The sequence below is a fragment of the Garra rufa genome, chromosome 3 (assembly GCF_049309525.1).
Source record: "Garra rufa chromosome 3, GarRuf1.0, whole genome shotgun sequence".
Classification (NCBI taxonomy): domain Eukaryota; kingdom Metazoa; phylum Chordata; class Actinopteri; order Cypriniformes; family Cyprinidae; genus Garra; species Garra rufa.
Window position 1 is genome coordinate 51,863,949 of NC_133363.1, and position 27,356 is coordinate 51,891,304.

The 27,356-nt window shown below is 35.3% G+C and overlaps 3 protein-coding genes across 3 annotated transcripts; 2 read left to right on the top strand and 1 right to left on the bottom strand.

The window, feature by feature from the left end:
• Positions 1 to 1,121: 1,121 nt before the first annotated feature.
• Positions 1,122 to 5,567, top strand: LOC141331610 (E3 ubiquitin-protein ligase CCNB1IP1-like). The gene is made up of 5 exons (XM_073836658.1): positions 1,122 to 1,180; positions 3,395 to 3,698; positions 3,808 to 3,954; positions 4,970 to 5,126; positions 5,287 to 5,567. Exons 1-5 carry the CDS (start codon positions 1,122 to 1,124, stop codon positions 5,439 to 5,441), a joined length of 822 nt encoding a protein of 273 aa, XP_073692759.1. The 3' UTR covers positions 5,442 to 5,567.
• A 163-nt stretch (positions 5,568 to 5,730) lies between these two features.
• LOC141332180 (tetratricopeptide repeat protein 5-like) lies at positions 5,731 to 14,363 on the bottom strand. Its single transcript, XM_073837289.1, has 10 exons — positions 14,273 to 14,363; positions 12,738 to 12,870; positions 12,355 to 12,566; positions 11,460 to 11,613; positions 10,154 to 10,245; positions 9,250 to 9,306; positions 8,937 to 9,083; positions 8,237 to 8,451; positions 7,965 to 8,109; positions 5,731 to 6,081 (listed from the first exon to the last, which is right to left on the bottom strand). Exons 1-10 carry the CDS (start codon positions 14,345 to 14,347, stop codon positions 5,962 to 5,964), a joined length of 1,350 nt encoding a protein of 449 aa, XP_073693390.1. The 5' UTR covers positions 14,348 to 14,363; the 3' UTR covers positions 5,731 to 5,961.
• Positions 14,364 to 14,747: 384 nt separating this feature from the next.
• On the top strand, positions 14,748 to 26,556 carry LOC141332181 (epididymis-specific alpha-mannosidase-like). Its single transcript, XM_073837290.1, has 19 exons — positions 14,748 to 14,928; positions 15,011 to 15,157; positions 16,147 to 16,252; positions 17,439 to 17,611; positions 17,743 to 17,858; positions 18,320 to 18,497; positions 18,592 to 18,790; positions 19,096 to 19,286; positions 19,506 to 19,695; positions 21,187 to 21,323; positions 21,442 to 21,719; positions 21,817 to 22,008; positions 22,957 to 23,200; positions 23,303 to 23,413; positions 23,502 to 23,694; positions 25,637 to 25,783; positions 25,867 to 25,979; positions 26,064 to 26,184; positions 26,308 to 26,556. The coding sequence occupies exons 1-19, from the start codon at positions 14,800 to 14,802 to the stop codon at positions 26,397 to 26,399; spliced, it is 3,057 nt and encodes a 1,018-aa protein (XP_073693391.1). The 5' UTR covers positions 14,748 to 14,799; the 3' UTR covers positions 26,400 to 26,556.
• Positions 26,557 to 27,356: the final 800 nt, after the last annotated feature.

A 27,356-nucleotide genomic window follows, 5' to 3' on the forward strand; every position in this document is an offset into this window, starting at 1 on the left:
ATGAAGTGAAAAGCCATTTTTAATTAGATGTATCAAAAACAAGCAGCCGACCTGCACCGTATCTCACATAAGGCCAAGCGGTCTGCTAATCATAAAGTGTTTTTTTTTATCTTATACATTAGTGTGTTTGTTCATGTACAGGCTTGTTTACAATAACAAAGTATAAATTAAGATAAAATGATTAAATATCACAATAATATTGTACTGTAGATTTAACACAAACCATTCATTCAAAAAAGAGAGACACATTGAGTGATATCATGGCTCGTTTTACTACTTGTTGTTAATTTGTTATACAGTACTCATCAGTGTTGCCAGATTGTAATGCTTTACTCTACATTTGTCTGGTTTTGATTAAATTGTTAAAATGAACTTGGTTGGGCAAAATTTAGGCTGATTTGCATTGATTTGGCATTTTTCTAAACATTTTTTAATGCTGTTCAGAGGAGGCACCATTTTCCAAATATATGTGTTTGCTCATAGTTCTACCTATGTAAATCTAAACAATGGCCAAATGGGGATATATATAGGAAAAACAGAGAAGAGAAGAAAAGAAAAGCGGAAAAATGTCAAGACCTTTACCTTTATCATGCCCCTTTGATGCACTTGACACTATGGAGGGAGAAATGCTGCATCTGTTTCTCTTCTGAGAAGGCCATTGATGTATTTTGGCTGGAGGAGACCAGTGTTTCCAGGAAACACTTAAAGGGATAGTTCACCCAAAAATCAAAAATGAAAAGTCATTAATTACTCACTCACATGTCGTTCCAAACCTGTAAAACGTCTTTGGAACACAAATTAAGATTTTTTTTTTTTTTGATGAGCTTTCTGACCCATAGACAGCAAAAGTCCTACCACGTTTAAGGTCCAGTAAGGTACCAAAAGCATTGACAGAATAGTCCATGTGACAGTAGTGGTTGAACTGTAATTTTATGAAGCTACGAGAATACTTTTTGTGTGCAAAATAACTAAAATAACATTTTATAAATGTGGCACTCTTCAAAATGGCACTTGGAGGAGAAGAATTGTTGAATAATGTTGTTATTTTAGTTTTTTGCACAGCAAAAAGTATTCTCGTAGCTTCATAAAATTATGGTTGAAACACTGATGTCATATGGAGTATGATGTTCTTGGTAACTTTCTGGACCTTGAAGTTGGTGGGACCCTTGCTGTATGGAAGGTCAGAGAGCTCTCAAATTTAATAAAAAAATATCTTAATTTGTGTTCCGAAGATGAACAAAGGGGTTTGGAACGACATGAGGGCAAGTAATTAATGACAGAATTTTCATTTTTTGGTCTCTTTGATTGATTTGATTGATCTTTGATTTGAAAATTCAGCTTTGCCATCACATGAATAAACTAAATTACATCATAAATTGTAATAATATTTCACAGTATTACTGTTCTTACAGCACTTTGCAAATAAATGCAATCTTAATAAGATCCACAAGAGACTTATTTTAAAAACATTATTTTTAATAGTGCATAACATATATGGGACATTCAGCAGAATTTTTTCAAAGTCAGAGTTGAAAATGTCTTGAAAAAAATTAGCGTTTTTACACAAATTTTGTAAATTGTATGATATCCGAGGCACACTTTTCTAATTGTGCAGTTAATTCTCATAATTGTATATTCAAAATATTTTGGCATATTTGTCTTCTCCCCAAATTTATCACTACTGAAACACAATAATATATAATTTAATAAGAAAGGGTTATATTGACCTATTAAGATTTTGCTTACATCTTCTTGTGAATATATATATATATATTTCATTAAAAAGTTTTTCAGAGGTAAATCAATAACAATTACAATTTTAACAATATTTTAAGTGCGATTTATACAATTTTTTGTATTTTGAATTCAAATCCAAGGTAAAAAGTTGTTAATACTGATTTCAAACTTAAGGATTCATTAGTTTGAATATACATTGAACCAAACACTATCATAACATCTTAGTTAATAATTCAGTATACTTTATTTTTGACAAAACATCCCATGTTTCAGTCGTGACTGCACATTTTCGGTAGTGACAATGCTTTGGTAGTGACCACATCGCATTACAGAATTTAACTTGCATACTAAAACACTACTAAAATACTAAAAATCTGCATTACTGAAATTGTGTTTATTTTCCTTAAATAAACAATTATGTGTTCCATTTTGTCACTACTGAAACAATGATGACATGTTTCAGTCGTGAATGTTACAGTAGTGACAATTTTATCGAATAACACCCCCCAAAAAACAAAACAAAGATGTCACTACTAACTTCACCAAATATTTCAGTCGTGACTGTTTCAGTAGTAACATTTTTAGATACTTTTGAAGTATCAGCACATGGTTACTGAACAGCTGTACACATATAAAAACTAAATGTTATGGAATAGCTCCCCAAAAAAGTGTTCAATTATAGAAAAATGGTGTTTGGCAGTGACATTATTTAAAGTTACACACAGATTTTTCAGACTTTTGAACACATTTACCTCAAAATGATAGGGCCTATCTACTCACCATGTAGCTGAGAGAGAGTGACACAAATATTTCCTGATCATAAATGTAGGGGTGCAGTTAAATCAGTCTCAGCCAGTGGACTAAAACATTTACTGTTTCAGTAGTGACGTGAAAATGCAAGACACAAGATTTTACACAAGATTTCATAATTTACAAAGAAAATATAAAATAAATATTTTTTGAACTTTTTTAGAAAAACAAAAAGATATTTTTAAAAACAACAATGAAATGATTAATAATTTGAAATTTAGTACCCACTAAATGATGATTTTATATGTATTAAGCTTACTTATATTTTGAATATTATTGTGGGTTTCAATAGATAACTTAGTAAACATCTAAGATTTTAATACTTAAATGCTTTTTGAATGTGTTTTTTTTTTTTTTTGGTTGTGGGACAGCAGTTTGGACCAATTCTGTAGAATGGCCCAATGGATTCCTTAGACCGAACCACCACATATTTAGGTAAATGAACGTCAAATTTTTCTGATTCTTCTTCCTATGAATACATAAACATTATTTAAAACGGTCTGTTAAAAGTTTTATCATCGTTCAGTCAGCAGCCAATCAGATGAGGGCAGTGAAACCCGCGCAGCCTTCTACTTGTACCTGACTGTAAATAATGGACAACACACATGCAAATTCTCGGTAAACTATCATGAGTTTATAAAGCTATATATTTGTGAAGAGCTATATATATATATATATTATAACCGCATTGGTTTGATTAAGTTTTTGAACAGCTCTATGAAAGCTTGGTAATTTTTTTCCCGCGCTTTGCTAGCTTACACGTAACCTTTCATCATCTTTCGTCAGCGTAACCACTGAAACAACATATAATAATATAATGTTTTACATTTCTGTTTCCTTCCACAAGAACCGCCATGTCTGCATCTAAATTCACCTTGCTGTGTAATTCGCATAAATGCCGGGCAAAGCTGAGTGGGTTCGCGTGGGTCACGTCCTGCTCTCATGTATTCTGTGATCAACACGGCTCGGAAGAGTTCAGCCGCACACCTGCCATCTGCCCCGCTTGCTCCTCCATGCTTCCTGGGAAACTGGACGTGATTAGAACCGAGATGGCACCGTCAGAGCAATACAAGGCTATGGTTTTGATCGGACTACCGCCCGAAACGGTTTTGGAAATCAGTCATAAAGCGCTAGACTTTTGGACATACCAGGTTTGTTGTCTGCAGTGTTGAAATTCAGTATAGAGAAACTAAGAAAGGTTGGGATTAATGCACCTTTCTTCACCTTCCTCTTTTGAATTTTGTTTGTGGTTATTATCAGGTCAACCAGGAGAGGTTGCTGATGGAGTACAATCTGTCCAGATCTGGAGGACAAGTGCTCCAGATGGAGAAGTTTATGATCCAGCAGAACCAGAGCAAAGAGCATGAGTTAAATGCATTGAGAGGAGAGATTGCATCACTGAAAAAGGTCTCAAATATGATCATGCCATCAAACCAATGCCCACTCGAACTGCTTTTCAAAAAAAATTGAATATAAATGCAATCAAAACCAAAAAATGTTCACCATAAAACATATTTTTTTGGTCCTTAAAAAATGACAGCAGGAACCTTTATACTGTTATAAAAACGTATTTAAAATAAATTCAAATCTTTTAAACTTTCTGTTAATTAAGAAAGTATTATGGTTTGCACAAAAAATGTGACCCTGGACCACAAAACCAGTCATAAGGGTCCATTTTTGAAATTGAGATTTATACAATGCAATACAAGATTTATACAAAATGTAGACAAATAAGCTTTCCATTGATGTATAATTTTAATAAGATTTGAAAATATTTGGCTCAGATACAATTATTTAAAATATGAGGGTGCAAAAAAATTAAATATTGAGAAAAATCACCTTTAAAGTTGTCCAAATGAAGTTCTTAGCAATGCATATTACTAATCAAAAATTAAGTTTTGATACCTTTATGGTAGGAAATTTACATAATATCTCCATTGAACATGATCTTTACTTAGTATCCTAATGATTTTTGGCATATAAGAATAATAACAAAAAATTTTAACCACACAATTTATTTTTGGCTATTGCTACAAATACACCTGTGCTACTTAAGACTGGTTTTGGGGTCCAGGGTCACAAATATTAAGCAGCACTTAAAAAAACAACAGTTTTTTAAACAATGACAAAATGTAATGACAAACTATGCCATCACAGGAATAAACAATTAAAAATATCTTTAAAAAGAAAAGAAAAAAGTGAATATATATAATAGTGTTTAAATAGTGCTTCACAATTTTATTGTAGCAATATTAAAATATGTTTTGAGGTTACACATGTTGATGTGCCTTTAGCACACAATGTAAAAGTTAAGATCACAAGAAACATTTAATCACGTGTGTCCATGTATTTTATATATAGTATTTCTTTAACAGCCATCAATGTTCAAAGCCATCTAATTTTCAACTTTTACATTCTCCAGGTGCTGGAAGAATATAAACGGAAGTACAATGAGGTTTTGGAGCGTCTGAATGAACGAAATAGGCAATATCAGAAGCTGCAGGGACTTCTAGACTCACTACGGAGGCACACGCTGGGAACAGGAGAGAAGGATCACATTTCCCACTCTTTCACTTCAGGTCAGGGGGGGGAAAAGCAATGGGTAGAAACAAGTATAATGGTTCCTTATTTAAACTTATTGTTATTATTATAATCATATAGTTGTCTACTTTTACCCTGCATCAGTAAATCAGGTCAAGAGTTCTTTGAGACTTTGCAATTTGCAATTATTGTCATCAGGTTTGGTCAAACAGCGCTCTCCCCATAGCAGTCCTACATTCCTGGGACCAGACAGTGACAGGTTCTTCTCACTTGGACCAGAAAATGCTAAAACGTTCTTCCAGTTCAGCACACCCATCCGAGAGAGAACCCAATCTTTTATCAAAAAAAACTAAGTTTGACTCGAGCTTCACTATGATGCTTTTTTCTTTCATTTATATATTCTGACTTCAGTTCTGACTACCAAATATGGTTGTTTCTGTTTAGTTCCTTGTTCTTTCAAACTGGATATTTATTGATAAAGCGGTTACACAGAGTTTAAAGGAGGAGTTATGATGTGAATATATTTCCACTAATGTAAATTACCTCATTGTGGAAAATAACTCATAATTAAACAATTTTGGAAAAACCCTACGTAATCATGTTTATTATGTGTAGGAACTGGCAGATTGATCAGAGCAAGACTGGGATTTCTTTTTTTTTTATTTTCACAACCCAAATATGAAACAGACTGCAGCACAATCTTAACAATGATGCCCATCAACAAACAAGAGGAAAATTAAAAAAGGGAAATGACTTGGAAAAACATATGTACAAAGACTTTTGTTCTCACAAACCAGAACAGAACAAAATATATACAAAATGGAAAAACACTACCCTCTCAAAGTTCTCACTTGTAGTCCTCTCTCTGGGTTTTCATTCACTTTGTGGTTTGTAAGTAACAAAGGCAGCGCTTTGGCTTTTCATCACCTGTCTTTTCCCATTGACTATAAGGAGCAAGGGGGAGTCCACACGTATACTCCTGAAGTCATATGACTATAGAGAGAAGCAAAGAAGAAACCGGTTATAAAAACATCATTACAAATATTACATCTTTTGCTGTAGTGTGTTAGTAGGAAATATCACTTAATATTTCCAAACATTCATTTTGCCATTAATTGTAATAATCCAGTGAGATTTTTGTTTGCACAACAGCCAGTGCTCCATACAAAGATCTGATCTCATTATCATCCAGTCTGTCTGGAATGACCTGAAGAAACAGAACAAACTGAGACAGACTAAACCCTGAAGAACTGTGGCAACGTCTCCAAGATGCTTTAAGAAACCTACCTGGAAAGCTTCAGTACTGTTAAAAGTTTAAGGCACTTGGGTAAAAAAGCTGTAAAATGAGAATGCTGTCAAAAGTTTTCAGAATTAGATTTTCTTTATCAATTAACTTCTATTAACTGAATTAAATCAACATTTGGTGTGACCATCCTTTGTTTTTTTACAGCAGCTTTTTCCCTAGGAGCACTTGTGCATAGTTTTTCAGGTAGCTTTGCGAGTAGATTTTGTGAAGCATTTTGGAGACATTGCCACAATTCTTCAGGGTTTAGTCTGTCTCAGTTTGTCCTGGTTCTTCATGTCATTCCAGACAGACTGGGTGATGATGAGATCAGATCTCTGTGTGGAGCACTGGCTGTTGACAGACTCCTTGTGCAAACAAATCTCACTGGATTATAGGGCTGGGCGATTAATCGAAAAGTAATTGAAATCGACATTCAGAACCTATAATCGATCAAATTTTTCCAGGTCAATTATTTCAATTACTTTCCCTTTAAAAACGCTACTGCGTGTGGAGTCACGTGACCCCGCTCCGTTACGTTGCGTTATTCCGCCGACATGTCGATGGAGAGCTTAAACAGTATTTATACAGTAAAAAGTATTTACAGGATATACAAGAGTAATTTTATTTAGAAGAGATACTGCTTATTTTCTACTTTTAGTATTTATTATTATTTTATAAATAATTTATTTTGTTTCCAAAAGTGCAAGTTATTTATTTTCACTAATTTAAGAAAAATGTGACTTTTCATTTTAAGCAATGTGTGCTTTAATTTCAGTTGTTCAACACTGATGTTCAATAAATAATCATAGATAGTAGATAGTGTGTGCACCCTTCATTCAAAAATCTCTCACTTGTAATATGTGAGCATATTTACTGTACAAAACTTGTCAGTGAACTATGAGGGCAAAAAAATAAATATTATTTAAATATAATTAAATATAATTTTATTAATGAATAAAATAATCGTTCATTAATCATAATCGGGTTAAAATGTTCAATTAATCGAGATTTTGATTTTAGGCCAAATCGCCCAGCCCAACTGGATTATTACAATTAATGGCAAAATGAATGTTTGAAAATGTAAACTGATATTTTCCACTGACACACTACAGCAAAATATAAAAATAACTGACTTAAAACAATTTTTTGTTGGTGAAAGTACTAGTGGCCTAAAACGTTTGCACAGTACGGTATTCAAAAGTTTGGGGTCAGTAGGTAAATATATTTTTATAGAACTGAATACTTTTATTCAGCAAGGATGCATTAAATTGATTAAGCAGCACAACGGTTTTTAACATTGATAATAATATGAAATATTTCTGTGACACTGAAGACTGGAATAATGATGCTGAAAATCAGCCTTGCTGTCACAGAAATCAATTACATCAGAAAAGTAAAAAAGTAACTTTAAATTGTAATAATATTTCAGAATATTGTTCTTACTGTATTTGTCAAATTAACACAGCCTTAGTGAGCACATGTGACTTCTTTGGAAAACATTTTCAAAATCTGAACGACCACAAAATTTGTTATTGTAGTGCAAGTGGAAGTATAAAACTTTAAAAAGTATAATGAAAAGTTATTCACGAACCTTATCTTTATGTGTTACGCTGTGCCGTTTGACCTGTGGTTCAGGAATGACTACAGTATCCCCTATTAAAACACCCCAGCTGTCTGCTGTATTATACACCATGACTACACAACAGGTCTCATCACTGTCCACCATGCCAAATGTACTGCAAGACAAAAACAAGAAAACCATTTTAAAAATAAAACAATACCAACAGTAAACATTCAACTATTTCTAGTAACCATTCTGGTTTTGTTATTAAATGTTTAGTAATTTTAGGCATTTAAACTCACAAGGCCATACGGCCCTCTGAGGCCAAACTGAAGACCACTTTTCCTAGTGCTGCCACCCCACCGTTTTGGCCGTGAGTGAGAGCGGATAAGCTACGGGGTTCAAGGCTCCCCACACGGCCTGATGGAGACCGGAACTGAGGGGAGGAGCATGGGCCCAAAGCGGAGGTACTGAGTGAGGAAAGCATGTTACGAAGACGCCGTGCTTTTACTTTTCCCTGAAACACAAAGAGAGCGGGGTTATTTGTGGTTTCTTACAGACCTCCAAATTACTGTTTTGACTGTACTCCACTGCCATCTCCTGGAAACAACCCAAATAGCAACCAAAGATGCAGACAGATGCAAGCTGTGTTTCCAAATGCCCCAAAATCAAGATTTGGTGTTTATTTAACACCCTTTTGTAAAACCAGACAGTCAGTTCACAGTGAAAGAATGCAAATATGTACATTTCCCCACTAAACTCAACAGAAACTTTAGTACAATATGCAGATATCGATCATTATTATCTGCACCCTGACAGCGATTGGCTGCCACCTTCCATTTTCACCCAATGTTTGGAAAAAGTTAAGCATGTCTGAACTTTTTAACATTCTCAGACACCCTCAACAGATGCTGTCAACAGCTCAGCTCCCATAAAAATGAACTGAAAATGCCTGTTTTGCGCCAGTGTAAACCATAAAAGGTCGCTGTTGATTTCTCTCACCTTATTCTCTAATAACACTGTAACCTGGTCTAGGTAATTCAGCAGCTGTTTTTCTCTCTCCCGAGCATCTTCCCAGCCAGGATCCAGAGCTGCAGCACGGCTGTATCCATCCAGAGCTGAACTGTACATCTCCTCATACTGGAACAACTAGTGACAAAAAGGAGTTTCTTAGGCCTGCTATACATAGCGGAAGTGCAACAGCACATTGTTTATCAGTTTATATATGTAACAAGATGGATAAGATGCTGGTTTTACTGTGACGCATTTGCTGTTTTGAGGAAACAAGTGAAAAAGCAACTGTGTGAATTGTTACCGTAGCTCTGTTGAAATGGAGGTCAGGATTCATTGAGGATGTCTTGTCGATTTTCTCCTGTAAATATGCACAGATAAAATTATAATGTAAATTGATGACAACTAGCTTTGGCTTATTAAACAATATTAAACAAATTAATGTTTGGATGATACCTTAGACCAGGGGTTCTCAACTCTGGCCCGTGAGATCCATTTTCCTGCAAAGTTTAGCTCTAATCTTGATCAAACTCACCTGTCTGTAACTTTCTAGTGATCCTAAACAGAGATTGTCTTACTATAGGGAGATGAGAGGGTCTGTATTACTTATTACTGGAGTAAGCGTAACGGCTAACTTGGATCACGTGTCCCTTAATAACCAATCACATTACAGCCTTGACATCATTGAATTCTAGTCAGAGTTGTGTGACACTCTATCACTGTTTACGGATACCATAGGAATGAATGAGCAGTGCCATAAGCTGAATTCCACCTGTCGCAAAAAGTCAGTGACTTCTCTTATAAAACAGCATTTTTTTTTTCATAGTAAACTCTAAAAACAGTTCAATACAAAAGTATTGTTTAGTGTAAAACATGTTGAAAACTAGCAGATAGGCTGTTGATTCATTAAATAATAATCTGTTTCCTCCAAAAAGCTGGTTATATTCAACATAGTGAAGCCTCTCCACCATTGACATTCATAAAAAAAAAAAAAAAACAGCCTCTAATCTCCTTTCCCACATATCGCCAGACCGGAATCGTTAGCATTTGCCGTTATGCTTTTTCGGCTAATGGTTGCAGACTTGCCTTATTGATTAGCTTGTTCAGGTGTATTTGATTAGGGTCGAAGCTGAACTCTGCAGGAAAACGGATCTTGGGGGCCAGAGTTGAAAGCCCCTGCATTAGAGAGAGGAAAAGGAAATACTCACAGCCTGTGCATAGGCACTGAGGGCCTGTTGAGAGAGCTGTGGGTTTTGTCCACTGGTGAAAAACATGGAGATATATGCGTTCCCTAAAATATCTGTTGGGTCAAAATAAACCGGATAAAATAATTTATTACTTATTTTTCTGTATACCAACATTACATTCTGTCTCTATTCAGATATGTCGTTAGGAAACAATAGCTGCGTTCTTAGAGCATGGATATATTTTTTGAAGTTCACTTCACAAAATGTTAATTTGGATTGAATTTTCACTTAAAAGGATAGTTTACCTGAAAAAGGAAAATTCTGTTATTATTTACACACCCTTATGTTGCTTCAAACCCTTATGACTTTAAGTTTTACTCACCCCTTTATGTCTTCCATGATGTTCATATCTTTCTTTCTTCAAGGAAAAACAAAAAAAAAGGGTTTTGAGAAAAACATTCCAGGATTTTTCTCCATATAGTGGACTTCAATGGTGGTCACTAAGTTAAAAGTCCAAATTGCAGTTTCAATGCAGCTTCAAAGGGCTATACACAATCCCAGCCAAAGAATAAGGGTCTTCTGTTGCAAAAGATTTTCAGGCATTTGACTTTCTTTGCACATTTACTTTGTAAACACTGAGTCGTTACTTCCACCTATGATTACGTAATGCGTGAAAGTCGAGCTAGTGCAAGACAAGCATTTGTTGTTAAAAAGTATATACATTTACTGTTTTTTTTTTTTGTTTTGTTTTTTTTTAATTGACCGATCATTTCACTTGATGAGACCCTTATTCCTCGGCTGGGATCATGTAGAACCCTTTGAAACTGCAATCCTTCAACCCTTTGGCTCCCATTGAAGTCCACTATATGGAGAAAAGTCCTGGAATGTTTTCCAGGGACTTTTAGTTCTTTTTGGCTAAAGAACGAAATACATGAACATCTTGAATGACATAGGGTTAAATAAATTATCAGGATTTTTTTTTTTTAATTCTGGAAGTGAACTAATTCTTTGAATAAGATATTTTAAAGAACGTTTATGAACAGTTTCAGTTCCCATTGCCTTACACTGTATGGACAAATAATACAATGGAAGTCAATGGGAACATAAACTATTTGGTTACCAACATCCTTCAAAATAACTTTTTCACAGAACAAAGAGTCACATAGGTTTGGAAAGACACGAGGGCAATTATTTATCATTAACTATCTGTTAAGATGGTGAAATACCCTATGAAGTCCAAACTTAATTTTACAGGTTACCCCATCTATAGTAAAAGGAATGCATCTAATGTAACATTTGTTTTGCAATAACAGTGTAATACACTCACACCACGAAGTCCCATCAGTGACGTCAAGTTGCACAGCCTGCCTGGCCAACTCCACACTCTCCAAAATGCGTTTGCTCTGCTCCTGAGTGTCTTCTTCTGGTGGCAGCTGTCGCAGGACCATAGACAGGCTTCTCAGAGACACTTTATTCTTACTCTGAATGAAGACAAGACACAACAGGGTTCATCTGTGAGCTTTTTAGGGAGTACCATATCAAATATCCTTACTACGTTTCTGTACCTTGACCATGGTAGGACACTTGCTATCTATGGAAAAATATCCTAATTTGTGCTCCGAGGACAAACTAAGCTCTTACAGGTTTGGATCGACATGAGGTTGAGTAAATGATGACAGAACTTTCATTTTTGGGTGAACTAATCCTGTGCTCTCTAAACACCTTTTGTACAGACCTCTCATGACAGCTGTACATGTTCTCTGTTATACAGAGAAACCTAACTCAGCTTTCACTGTATATGATGAGTAATGAGAGGTTGAGACAGGGGACGGGATTGGGAAAATCCGCAAGCCGGGACTCGAACTCGGGATGACTAAACCACAACGGCACCGACACAATTTTATTTTAACATAATTACAAGTGGTTATAATTAGGGATGCACCGATCCGTATTGGCCGATCACTTGCGCGTTTTGTCAGTAAAGCCGGTTCTGTAATCAGCGGTAAATGCCATCAGGTGCGTGATTTCACGTTGAGCCGTATGGCATTTACGTTGAACCTGATGGCATTTACCGCTGATTACAGAACCGGCTTTACTGACAAAACGCGCAAGCATTATCGGCCGATTCGTATCGGTGCATCCCTAGTTATAATACTGATTAAACTGTGAGTATGCACACTTAATGAATGAGACCAATTGTTCTTGGCTACAGTAAGACTCACCTGCTGTTGTGCACCTGTGAAGCAGGTCTTGGCCGCGGTCAGGTCTCCTTTTTTCCAGTACTGCTCTCCCAGCGTGTTCCAGCCCTCAACCAAACCTGGTTCCAGTTTAACAGCCCGGGACAGACACTCCTCTGCAGTCTGACTGAACCCTGGAGCGACGTTCAGACACCGACCCCGTAGCAGCAGGAACTGGGCACTATTTTTGTACAAATCTGTTGAAAAACAGTATAATATTAGTAAACACATAATAAGAAAATTATTTTTTTTTCTAATCCATGATTTAAGGTTTTAGCAACATATATTTCAAATTAATTGTCAGAATATATTTTATTAAACATGAAGGTCCTTTAAAATGGAGTTTGTAGAAAATTACCTACACCCACCTTCTTTTTCCTCCAGCCTCTGAAGGGTCTTTGCCATCTCTTGAGCAACATCATTCTGTTTCCTACCAGCATCTTCAACACTGTGCGTCTCAAAGTAACAGTCCCTAAAGGAGTAAAGATCATCTACCAGCTCCTGTGAGAGAAACATGCTATTATTAAAAAACTGCACATTTGATGTTCCTCAAAAACTCAAGAGATTTTATACATTGAAGGAATAGTTCAGCCAAAAATAAATTGTGTCACCTTGTGAAACCGCAAAAGTGATCTTAGACAGAATAACAGCCCCAGTCAGCACTCACTTGCATTGTATCATGAAAGCAAAAATATGAAAGCAAATAGTGCTCCTTTTGCATTTGTAAAAAAAAGAAAGAACATTAAAGAGATTCTACTTTACTGCTGTGTTTGCTTAGAAAAGTTGCGATTGTACTTACACTACCAGTCAAAAGCTTTTGAACAGTAAGATTTGTAATGTTTTTTAAAGAATTCTCTTCTGCTCACCAAGGCTGCATTTATTTTATCCAAAATACAGCAAAACCAGTAATATTGTGAAATGTAAAATAACTGCTTTCTATTTAATATATTTTAAAATGTAATTTATTTCAGCATCATTTCTCCACTCTTTAGTAAAACACAAGCCTTTCAGAAATCATTCTAATATGCTGATTGCTGTTCAAGAAACATTTTTATTGTTATTATCAATATTTAAAACAAACATTTTTTTTAGGATTTTATGAATATAAAGATCAGCATTTATCTGAAATAAAAAGCTTTTGCAACATTACACACTATAACATTCGAAAGATTGGAGTTTTTTTGTTAAATGTTAAAATGATTAAAACGATTTCTATTTCAGATAAATGCTGTTCTTTTGTACTTTCTACTTTTCAAAAAAAATGAAAAAAAAAATCTACTCAACTGTTTTCAACAAAACGTTTTTTTTTAGCAGCAGAATATTAGAATGATCTCTGAAGGATCATTCAGCTTTAAAAATCACAGGAATAAATTACATTTTAAAACATTCAAATAGAAAACAGTTATTTTATTTAGTAATTTGGATCAAATATATGAAGCCTTGGTGAACAGAAGAGACGTATTATGGGAATACAGCTGTGGCATAACAGCATTTATCATCAAAAACAAAATAAAAATGTATGATTCTGAAAGCTTTTTATACTGTTTAAAGAAGAACCCAATTTATTATTGTTTTACAGTACTACAATACGTATCTCTTGCAGAAAGAGGTGAATGATGGGTAAAACAACAATAACACGACATGATGGAAAGCACGTTAGGATAACACGATCAAGCTACATTACACAGAGGTAAATCAAAAAGATTCAGATGCTCCTTTACTTAAAAACAAGCTTGTTCTCCGATGTTACAATGCATTGTATCAGTTGTTATAGTGACAGGCGGTACCACAGCCATGTCTAACTTACATTATATATAATCGACACCATCATCTGAATGAAGCGATGTCTATTTATTTGTCACCTCACTAAAAGACAGAGGAAAATTAAAGAGTCAACTCAAACCTTTAACACTTGCAAGTCATCTTTGTCTGTTGCTTTCTGCTCCCCATCATTATCAACCTCGGCCATTTTTAACATGTAAAGAAAGACCCGAGCAAGCGTGATAAACACAGAAGAGTGTGTTTGCCACCTACTGGTCAGGAGACGAACAGTTTATATTTACTTCGACCAAAAAACTTAATAAAAAACAAAAATAACTATTTTGTTCCTTTTGTAGTATTATTTGAACACACAAATATTTTAAAACTTACTTGAGGAAATCGCAGCAAAGTAGCTGTTTGGAAAACATCGGTAAGAAAGTAATTTTTAACTTTTGAGATTTATTTTTCAATTTTGTGTGCAAGAATCTTAAACCAACAAATAAATAAACACATAAACGAGTAAAAAATATGAAAATATTTGCTTAAATAAAAAAAAATAAACAAAGCGAATGAAATGGGAAGTAAAAGCGCGCATGCGCAAATGGTCACACGCAGTCATGAGACTCTAGCAAACACCGGTTACGATGTTTTGATGATATTGTAGTGGCAATGATGTTTTTATCTTTCTTTCTCGTTTTGTTGCTCATGACAGTCTCTGAAAACGATGCAGCTGAGCCGATTCAAGCTTTTGTCATTCCTCACAGTCATATGGATGTCGGCTGGGTGTACACCGTCCAGGTAAAACGCAGATATTTGGTGACTTGTATGTTTTCGTAAGTGGAGCTATCATCAACAGTGTTGTCAAACTTCTCTGTTGTAGGAGAGCATGCATGCATACGGCAGCAATGTGTACAGCAGTGTAGTTGAAGAGCTGTCTCGAGTCAAAAGCCGCAAATTCATCGCAGTTGAGCAGGAGTTTTTTCGTCTCTGGTGGGTTAATGTGGCAACAGATTGGCACAAGAAAGAGGTAAGCACTGAGAAATGTATTTTTAGGTGGTTTTATATAATGAAGGTAAATTAGTTAAAGAAGTTCACTTTCAGAATAAAAATTTACAGATAATGTACTCACCCCCTTGTCATCCAATATGTTCATGTCTTTCTTTCTTCAGTCGTAAAGAAATGGTGTTTTTTGAGGAAAACATTTTAGGATTTCTCTCCATATAATGGACTTCTATGGTGCCCCCAAGTTTAAACTTCGAAAATGCAGTTTAAATGCAGCTTCAAAAGGCTCTAAATGATCCCAGGCGAGGAATAAGGATCTTGCGAAATAATCGGTTATTTTCTAAAAACATTTACAACTTATATACTTTTTAATCTCAAACGCTTGTCTTGCCGAGCTAGACGAGATGAGCATTTGAGGTTAAAAAGTATATAAATTGTAATTATTTTTTTTTTTAGAAAATTACCCGTAGTTTTGCTAGATAAGACCCTTTCTTCTTTGGCTGTGATTGTTTAGAGCCCTTTGAAGCTGCATTTTAGAAGTTCAAACTCGGGGGCACCATAGAAGTCCATTATATGGAGAGAAAACCTGAAATGTTTTTCTCACAAAACATAATTTCCTTACGACTGAACAAAGAAAGACATGAGCATCTTGGATGACAAGGGGGTGAGTACATTATCTGTAAATTTTTGTTCTGAAAGTGAACTGCTCCTTTAAATTATTGTTTTTAAGGTAGGGATTTTTGAAACTGCAGTCCTGGGACCCCTAGGGGGCTGCAATGGAGTACTGGGGGTCCTTGAAAAGAAGGTGTAAAGAGAGAGATTGATTTAAAAAGAATTCAAATAAATTCTTTTGAAAACAGTACTCTAGTACTATGTATAAATTAGGTCTGTATAAATATATGAAATATAGCTGATTTTAAAATTTTAAGATCCCTTATGAGGATGATCATATTTGGGGTCCGTCAGAAAAGATTGAAAACCTCTGGTTTAAGCTGACTTGTTTTTGTATGTCAGGTGAGACAGCTGCTGGACGAGGGTCGTCTGGAGTTTATAATCGGGGGTCAGGTGATGCATGATGAAGCAGTGACTGATGTAGATGATGCCATTCTTCAGCTCACAGGTGCTTGAGCGTGAAACTCTTTACAAATACTTTAGTGCTGAATGATTACCATATTTGTGTGACATCTTATTTAATTATCACTATGGTGATATTGTTAAAAATGTTGCATGAACACTACCAGTCAAAAGTTTTTGAACAGTAAGAGTTTTAATGTTTTTAAAGAAATCTCTTCTGCTCACCAAGCCTGCATTTATTTGATCTGAAATATAGCAAAAACAGTAATATTGTGAAATATTTTTACTATTTTAAATAACTACTTTCTATTTAAATGCATTTTAAAATGTAATTTATTCCTGTGGTCAAAGGTAAATTTTCATCATTACTTCAGTGTTCAGTGTCACATGATCCTTCAGAAATTATTCTAATATGCTGATTTGCTGTTCAAGAAACGTTATTAATATTATTGTTATCAATATTTAAAACAGTTTAGTACATTACAGGATTCTTTGATGAGTAGATGGATCCAAAGATTAACATTTATCTAAAATAAAAAGCTTTTGTAACATTATACACTATACCATTCAAAAGCTTGGAGTCAATATAAAATTTAATGGTGTAGAGCAGGGGTCACCACACTCGGTCCTGGAGGGCCGGTATCCTACAGAGTAATCAAACACACCTGAACCAGCTAATCAAGGTCTTAATAGATATACTTAAAACCTCCAGGCAGGTGTGTTGAGGCAAGTTGGAGCTAAACTCTACGGGACACCGGCCCTCCAGGATCAAGTTTGGTGACCCCTGGTGTAGAGTGTATAAATGTAACAAAAGCTTTTTATTTCAGATAAATGCTTATCTTTGGATCTTTCTATTCATTTAAGAAACCTAAAAACCCAGCTGTTTTCAGCATAATAATAATAATAATAATAATGTTTTTTGAGCAGCAAATCAGAATATTAGAATGATTTCTGAAGGATCATGTGACTGCAGTAATGATGCTATAAATTCAGCTTTTAAAATCACAGGAATAAATTACATTTTAAAATATATTAAAATAGAAAATAATTATTTTAAATAGTAAGGATATTTTAAAATTGTACTGTTTTTGCTGTACTTGGGATCAAATAAATGCAGGCCTGGTGAGCAAAAGAGGCTTCTTTAAATAACATAAAAAAATCTTTTGACTGGTCGTGTAGGTAAAGATCTTCTTATCTCCATCTCTCATTCTCTTTCTCCATCTGGGTTGTAGAGGGTCACGGCTTCTTGTATGAGACCTTTGGCATTCGGCCACGTTTCGGATGGCATGTTGACCCGTTTGGTGCCTCAGCCACCACCCCCGTCCTCTTTGCCCTTGCGGGGTTTGACGCTCACCTCATCTCTCGCATTGACTATGACCTTAAAGATGACATGCAGAAAAACAAGGTTGCTCTTTTGCGTCATTGGTTTGTTGGAAAAAATGTATAATACAGCTGTGCATGTTCAGTTTTCAGAATAAATGCAGCTTACATTATAATAAATTGATACGTGTAATAATATTGTATCTGTATTTGTAGAAATTGCAGTTTGTGTGGAGAGGTTCATCATCCTTAAAAGAAAAACAAGAGATATTCACACACACAATGGACCAGTTCAGCTACTGCACACCATCATACATCCCCTTCTCTAACAGGTTAGGTGTTTGTAACACCTTATATTTTTGTTTAGCATGCAAATACATGTCTATTAATTTATACAGTGTTATTCAACATTTGAAGTCAGTAAGATTTTTATTTAAAAGAAATTCGGCTTCAAAGATGAAAAGTGGAATTTATTGTAACTTTTTTCCACAAAAATATTCAATGTTCTTAATCAGAATAGATGACTAATAGAATAATGACTAAATGTTTTTTAAATAATAAAATAGAAAACAGTTATTTAAAATTGTAATAATATATTGTAGTACTAGAGGTTTTTAACTGTAATTTTAATCCAATAAATGCAGGTTTGGTGAGCATGAGAGCATTCTTACCAATCTCAAACTTTTGTATGGTAGCGTATAAAAATGTAAACTGTTCTATGAAAAAAAAAAAAAGAATTTGAACACACAACATATTTGAGCATGCTGTTAATATATATTGTTATTGTGTCCAGGTCTGGGTTTTACTGGAATGGTGTTGCCCTGTTTCCGGACCCTCCTAAAGATGGCATATACCCCAACATGAGTCTGCCAGTGACCACAGAATCCGTGGAGCATTATGCACAGACCATGGTGGACAACATCAAACAGAGGGCCCAGTGGTTCAGAACCAGTCATGTTCTCTGGCCTTGGGTCAGTTCAGCTCTATCATACCACAGACTAACACATACCATATTTCTTTTACATATTCACTTACTCATATTACAAGGGTATATTGTATTTACAGGGCTGTGACAAGCAATTCTTCAATGCTTCAATGCAGTTTATGAACATGGATGTTTTAATGAACTACATCAACGCACACAGTGACAAGTATGGAGTTGCAGTTCAGTATGCCACACTAAAGGACTATTTTCAGACGGTGCACCAAACAAATTTGTCCTGGGATGTGAGAGGAAACCAAGACTTCCTTCCTTACTCAACAGGTTTATAATTTGAATGTTATAGATTTGTGAGAAACCCGTTTCATAGACCTTTTCCCAGGGTCATTATACTAAACAAACAAATAAAACTAGTAAAAGTGACAAAAACACACCAATTACTACATCTAGTAACTAAAACTACTCACACTGCTGTGTGAGTGTTTGTAATATAACAGCTAAGAGAGTGACAGGAAATTCTAACATTTTACATCCATTCACCACTATAGAAGTTTCTGCTTCCGAAAACCCTTGGCATTTGAAAAGGTTAACAAAACGGTCCTAAATTGTGTTTTATACTAATTTTCCAGAACCATTTCAGGCATGGACTGGGTTCTATGGTTCCAGAAATGTTCTGAAAGGAGTAGCGAGACGAGCGAGTTCCCTCCTGTATGCAGCAGAGTCTCTCTTCACTAGATACCGTGTCAGCTTTCCAGACGGACCAGTTCAGAAAGAATGGGCTCTAGACAAACTCAAGGCCCTGCGGTGGGCTGTCTCAGAGGTGCCTGGTTTTAAAACATGTATTCATGCCACAACAATTTCTTTTTGTGCAACTCTTGGCAGCATGCCATTTGCAATTTAATTTTATTTAGTTGCAAAATCATTAATGTCTGTCTGTTACTAAATTATTGTTCAGGCTTAATTCAAACATGATCCTGCTAAGACACTAATCATTTGTGCATGACTAGAAATTGACTGGTCATTATCTGGTTTGTTCCAGGTTCAGCATCATGATGGCATCACAGGGACTGAATCCCCCAAAGTGGCTGAAATGTACATGGAGCATCTCTTGCAAGGCATGATGGGCGCTGAGGAGCTCATGGCAGCGATATTCTTGCTTCCACAAACCCTTGAACTTTCCAATGACATCAGTCACCCACCTGAAACCAGACCCACCACAGTAAAGACTGGTACATTTCTTTATTTAGATTCTTTAAATCTTTCTTCTCAGCATATAGATCTATATTCTGTGATAAAATCTTATATTTTCCTGTTTGACCAGTGATATGTGAAATGCATTACTAAACATGATTAAAACATTCTTACTTACAAAAAAGATTATTGCTACTTTTTATCTCACAAGTCTGCGATTTTTTTAAGAATTGTGTGATACAAACTGGCAATTCCGACTTTTTTCTCAGATTTGCAAGATATAAACTCACAATTGCAAGTTATAGTCAGAATTGCATGATATAAACTTGCTATTGCAAGTTATAAAGTCAGACTTTTTTTCAGAGTATTACGAGATATAGACTCACAATTCTGACTTTTTTTCTCAGAAATACGTGATATAAACTCACGATTGCGAGAAATAAGTCAGAATTGCAAGATATAAAAACCTCACACTTCTGACTTTTTTCTAGCAAATGCAAGTTTGTATCTTACAGTTCATAATTTTTTCATGCAATTCTGACTTTTTTTCTCAGAATTGTGAGATATAAACTTGCAAATGTGAGTTATAAAGTCCAGTTTTGAGGGGGGGGGGAAAAGACTGATATGTTCTCAGAATTGTGAGTTGCATGTTATTAAGTCAGAATTGAGATATATTGGGATATATACTCATAATTCTGAGAAAAAATATCACAATTGCGAGATAACTCTATTCTGAGAAAAAAAGTTTATATCTCACAATTCTTCTTTTTTTTCACACAACTCTGATTTTTTTCTTCTAAGAATTGTGACTATAAACTCACAATTGAGAGAAAGACAGAATTGCAAGATAAAAATTTCAAAATTCAGACTTTTTTCTAGCAAATGCATGTTTGTATCTCGCAATTCTGACTTTTCTTTACCAATTGCGAGTTTATATCGGACAATTCTTAGTTTTCATGCAATTCTGGCTTTTGTTCTCAGAATTGTGAGATATAAACTTGCAGTTGTGAGTTATGAAGTCGAGTTTTGAGGGGGGAAAAAAGACTCATGTTCAAAATTGTGAGTTGCGTGTTATAAAGTCAGAATTGCAAGATATAAATTCACAATTCTGAGAAAAAAGTCAGAATTCCGAGTTTGTGAAAATCAGAATTGCAATTCGCAATTGCGAGAAAAACAGTCAGAATTGTGAGATAAAAAGTTGCAATTACCTTTCTTAATTTTTTATTCAGTGGTGAAAACAGGCTTCCATAAGTACTATATTACATTATTATACAACATTATTACTATACATTATTTAAAAAACAAATAAATTTAAATAATTGATTATAATTTTTATTAAATTAAAATATGTACCTTGATTAACAACACACAAGCGCACAGAAACATTCTGTTTATTGAAAGCACATGTTGCAGGTTTGCAGTTTTTGCAATTTTTGCCATCATTAGTAGTCATCAGTAGCAAAAATGTGAAGTATAGTTTGGTTGATCAAAGGCTGTATTGGCTAATAAATGTTTTGTTGTTGTTTCAGACTCTGAAAATGTTCTTGAACAGCATATCATCGTGTACAACCCACTTGCTTGGAACATTTCAACATATATTAATATTTCTGTTGCATATGCAATGGCAGTTGTGCTTGACGAGGAAGGAAAGGCAGTACCTGCTCAGGTAGCAAAACATATTTTTTTATTGTCATATTAATTCCGTTTATCCCATTTTTTGCTTCTATCATGAAATGTAGTCATATGTTGTTTCAACTAATAACAAACTCAATAATTAACTGCAGATCCAGCAATTGATGGAGTCTTCCACTGTCTACGATCTGTTCTTCATTGTTGAGCTGGGTGGACTGCAGTACAGAAAGTACATTGTGCAGTTCCCACAATCCCACAGTGACACTGGGTCTGCCTGTGGGGCGACTCATGTGGCAAGAGTAGTGAAATTTAAGAAGAAGAATGTGAGCCAGTGGAAGAGGACAGGTAGGAAGTTATTACCAGTGCTGAATGATTGCTACAAACTGATGTTTGACCAAGAGACAAACCTTCTGCACAGCATCACAGACAGGCAAGTTATCCTTTAATACGTTTCATAAATCAGATTGCCACAGTTAAGCTCACTAGAGCATTTAAATTGAATTTCTGACCTCGTCTATCCATTACAGGTCTGAAAAGATGAGAATTAGAGTACAGCAGGATTTCTGGGAGTATAAGGCTAATGGGGATGTCCACGCCGGGCCAATCTCAGACAACTATATCTTTACTGCCAACGGCTCAGCCATTCGTGCATACAAATCTGTGGCCATGGAGATTGTGCCGGGGAAGGTTGTCTCAGAAATACGTCAGTATTTCTACAGGTAAAAGAGAAAGTGTTTTTTAATGTCCTGAATTTAAAATGTTAGTCTGTATGACTGCATCTTAAAGGAGTAGTTCACTTTCAAAACAAAAATTTACAGTTAATGTACTCACCCCCTTGTCATCCAAGATGTTCATGTCTTTCTTTCTTCAGTCGTAAGGAAATTATGTTTTTTGAGTAAAACATTTCAGGATTTCTCTCCATATAATGGACTTCTATGGTGCCCCCGAGTTTGAACTTCCAAAATGCAGCTTCATAGGGCTCTAAACGATCCCAGCCGAGGAAAGAAGGATCTTATCTAGCAAACGATCAGTTATTTTCTAAAAAGAATTACAATTTATATACTTTTTAACCTCAAATGCTTGTCTTGTCTAGCTCTATGTGTACTCTGTGTAGAGATTAAAAAGTATATCAATCGTAAATGTTTTTAGAAAATAACCGATCGTTTTGCTAGATAAGACCCTTATTCCTCGGCTGGGATCATTTAGAGCACTTTGAAGCTGCATTTAAACTGCATTTTAGGAGTTCAAACTCGGGGGCACCATAGAAGTCCATTATATAGAGAGAAATCCTGAAATGTTTTCCTCAAAAAAACATCATTTCTTTACGACTGAAGAAGGAAAGACATGGACATCTCGGATAACAAGGGGGTGAGTACATTATCTGTAAATTTTTGTTCTGAAAGTGAACTACTCTGGCAGATAATTTTACAAATTTTAAGCAAACTGCACTTAATTTAGTTTTCCCCCCTGGAAAAAATACTAAATATCTTATGTCATTTTGCTTATCTAGTAAATGCATCTTAATTTAAAAATGTTTTTAGATATTTTGAGTAGAAACAGATAGTAACTAAGATAAGCCTTATTTGCAGCCCACTCATATTTTATCCAAAAACGTAAAAATCCAGAAGTTCTCAGGTCTAAAATTTGTTAAAATGTTCTCTCTGCAGAGAGGAAGAAGACAAGAACCACACTTACTCTGTGGTCACCAGAGTGCCGGTAGGGTTTGAAGGCCAGCTGGCGTGTTTCAGATTGGAGCAGAGCTATAAAGTGGGCCCTCTAGAGATGAACAGAGAGACCGTGTTCAGAACCCGCACAAGTCTGAAGAATAACAGAACACTGTTTACTGATAACAACGGCTATCAGATGATGAAAAGGACATATAAGACCTTTGTCAACAACACAGTCGCTCGTGTAAGGTTTCTTTACATCTAAAATTCATAAATCATACCAGTTTGTTGTATGTTAAGATATGTGCTTATTTTTAACATACGCCTGTTGTGTTTACATGCACAGAATTACTACCCAATGGTACGAGCGGCATACATAGAAGATGATTCCAGCAGAGTCGTGTTCCTCAGTGAAAGAGCTCATGGAGTGGCCAGTCTAAGTCAGGGCCAACTAGAAGTAAGTGTTCGCATTTAGCATTTGCATTCTCTGTTACCCAACTGAGTTTTATAAACCATTTGTAATCTGTGAATTGTGTGTGCATTAGGTGATGCTTCATAGGCGGCTTTGGAACAACCAGGAGTGGAATCTGGGTTATAACCTGACTCTTAATGACTCCTCTGTGGTGCGGCCAGTTCTTTGGATGATGATGGGCTCCCCTTCTGCCTTGTCATCTATGTACCAACAGGAGGCACTAGAGCTGCAGCACAGACCTGTGGTTATTCCCATTGACCAACCCCGTGAGTTTGCAGATACTGGCATTGCTAGACTGTTTTTTATTTAGTTCTCAGCTCCTCTTCATTAAAAATAACTAAAAGAGGTGAAGAATACCAAAATGTGAAGAAAGTAGGGCTGCTCTTGACTAAAACTTTTTCTGGTCGACCAGTAGTCATTCATTTTAAGCGATTAATCGACGAATTGCATGTTTATTAATAAATCATTTAAACTATAATAATTTGGCCTTTAATTGTCTACATAGCCTAATAAACGCTCAAGCGCATGCATAAAGCTTGCCACAGCACGCTGGCAGAAGAAATGGTTATGAATGTGTCAGAGAAAAACATTAAGGAGACTGCATTAACATTTCAATGATTTATTGATAAACTAGTGCTTTCTTTGTTTTCGGGTTAATGTACTCATCCCCTTGTCATCCAAGATGTTCTTGTCTTTCTTTCTTCAATTGTAAAGAAATAATGTTTTTTGAGGAAAACATTTCAGGATTTTTCTCCATATAGTGGACTTCTATGGTGCCCATGACTTCCAATGTACTTCCAAATTGCAGTTTAAATGTGCTTCAAATGATCCCAAATGCGGGGAAGAAGGGTCTTATCTAGCAAAATTATCGTTTTTTTTTTTTTTTAAATTACAATTGATATACTTTTTAACCTCAAACACTCCTCTTGTCTTGCTCTGCCTGAACTCTGTTTTTTTCCCCATTCAAGACAGTTAGGGTATGTCGAAAAACTCCCATCAAACTTTCTCCCTCAACTTTAAAAATCATTTCAAAATCTACATCGCTGCAGAAGTATCGACTCAGTGTTTGCAAAGTGAATCTGCAAAGAAAAATCGATTTAGGAAGATTTGAAGTTAAGGGAGAAAATGAGATGGGAGTTTTTCGACATACCCTGTCTTGAACCGGGAAAAAACTGAGTTCAGGAAGAGCAAGACAAGACCCATAGACTGTAAAAATATGGACATAGTGTCCATGATGTCACGCATAGTTTCTAAAGAGCATTTTTGAAGCTCATAGTGGGCGTCACTCCCGGATAATCGAATATGGGCAAAGAGGCGGGACGTGGGTGGAGCTGGTTGCTGAAACCACGCCCGCCTAGCGCAACAGTGGTTACAGCAGCAGCAATCCACCTGTCACTCAAGTGACCACGCCCTTAATTATGCAGAACTTTAAGGCTTAATATAACTTAAACGGATAAGTTATAAAAAAAATTAACCCCCCACTTTACAGTTGTCATGAAGGGCAAAATTAGCTATATAGACCAAAAACACTTTTTGTACCAGGTTGTAAACATTTTTTTCTGCTGTAAAGTTGAGCATTTTAACATGGGGAGTCTATATCTCTAGGGGCCAGTCGATGAACTGCAGTTTAAGTCACTTCCGTGTTGGTTTCAATAGAGAGAGCGGGAGGTTGCCGCTTGGTTAAAATGTATATAAATTGTAATAAAGTAAATAAATAACCGATCGTTTCGCTATATAAAACCCTTCTTCCTCGGCTGGGATCATTTACAGCTGCATTTGGTATCGTTTGAAGCCACATTTAAACTGCATTTTGTAAGTTCAAACTCGGGGCACCATAGAAGTCCACTATATGGAGAAAAATCATGAAATATTTTTCTCAAAAAAAAAACACAATTTCTTTACGACCGAAAGAGAAAGACATGAACATCTTGGATAACAAGGGGGTGAGTACATTATCTGTAAATTTTTGTTCTGGAACTGGACTTCTCCTTTTAGAGATGACTTTGGCACTTTTTTTTTGCGACTACAGACTAATCAAATTTTGGTCTACCAAGCCTATTGGGGGCAGACTTAGAAGATAGTGTGCTTTACTAAAGTGTACTGAACAACAATAACAAAATGTTTGTTTTCCATATCATATCTGTGTGTTTTGTACATTTTGGTAAGCAAGCAGAGACAAAGAAAAGTAAAACACATTCCCTTACACAGAAAAGCCATGGAACCAGAGAGAGAAATTTAGAGGGCCGTTTGTTCAGCCGGTTGCGCTGCCCCAGAACCTCCACATTCAGACCCTTAGCATCCCTGGCTGGAACTACAGTCCTGATCACACCCAGCACCTCCACAGTCTCAACTCAGGTAGGCAAGAATATACCATACACAATAAAACAGGAAAAAATATAATGTATAGTACGCTTAAAATGTATATATTACCTTCCAAGGTGGAGAGAGAAAGTCTGAGATAGACTTTGACCGTATTCTTTTGAGGATCACACACCTGTATGAAGAAGGAGAAGACCCAGTCCTATCACAGCCCACCACTATTAACCTGAAGGTACATTGAATCTGTTGTTTTTCTTGTTTTTTTTAAGCATTGCCATTTAACAGTAAATTCTTTAATTAATTAATTAATTAACAGGAAGTTATGAGGGGCATAGGGGAAGTAACCAAAGTTCAGGAGCGTTCCCTCACTGGAACATGGAATATATCAGACCTCCAGAGGTGGAGCTGGAAAACCGATGAAAGTGTTCGAAAAGAAGGTGAGATCTCAGTTATGATTGGAAACCACTATACTCAATCTGACAAGTAATTAAATCAGATTGAATAGATGTGATGAGAAATGTCAGACCCATTAACTGCTGGATTTTTTTCTCCTTTTACAGAGCGAACAGATTTTTTCAGCAGCACAACCCAGGACTTCAATGTTACCATTCATCCGAAGGAGATCAGAACCTTTTTCATTCACTTTAAATAGACCGATCTGCAGAATCTGATTTTTATCTTCTGTGAAGATTCTTTATTAAGATCATTTCTAAATTGTCGGTAATGATTTTAAGATTTGAATCATTAAACCTTTTTAAAATTTGCTTTATTTTTGCTTACGAAATTATTAAAGACTATTTGGCATCACACATTTTGTGAAGTGTTTTTATATATATATATATATATATATATATATATATATATATATATATATATATAATATTTTTTTTTTTTTTAATTATTTAGAAAGAACAAATCCATTCTCAACATCAGGTTAGTGGTTGAAGATGAACTTTATTAGTTGAAGTTACATTATTAGTATTGCTGTCGTGTGTTTGCCACAATAAATACACTGCCAGTCAAAAATGTTTTTTTAAAAATGTCTCTTCTGGTCACCAAGACTGAATTTATTTGATTCAAAGTACAGCAAAATATTGAAATATTATTACTATTTAAAATATGTGACCCTGGACCACAAAACCAGTCATAAGGTTAAATTTGACAAAACTGAGATTTATACATCATATGAAAGCTCAATAAATAAGCCTAATATATGTCCTAATATAGGACAATATTAGACTGAGATACATCTATTTGAAATCAGAAATCTGAGGATGCAAAAAAATCAAAAAGACTGAGAAAATCACCTTTAAAGTTGTACAAATTAGGTTCTTAACAATGCATATTACAAATCAAAAATTACATTTTGATATGTTTACAGTAGGGATTTTACAAAAAATCTTCATGGAACATGAACTTTACTTAATTTCTTAATGATTTTTGGCATAAAAGAAAAATCAAAAATTTTGACCCATACAATGTATTTTTGGCTATTGCTACAAATATACCCCAGCGACTTAAGACTGGTTTTGTGGTCCAGGGTCACAAATCTGTTTCTATTTGAATATATTTAAAATGTTATTTATTCCTGTGGTTTTTAAAGCTGAAT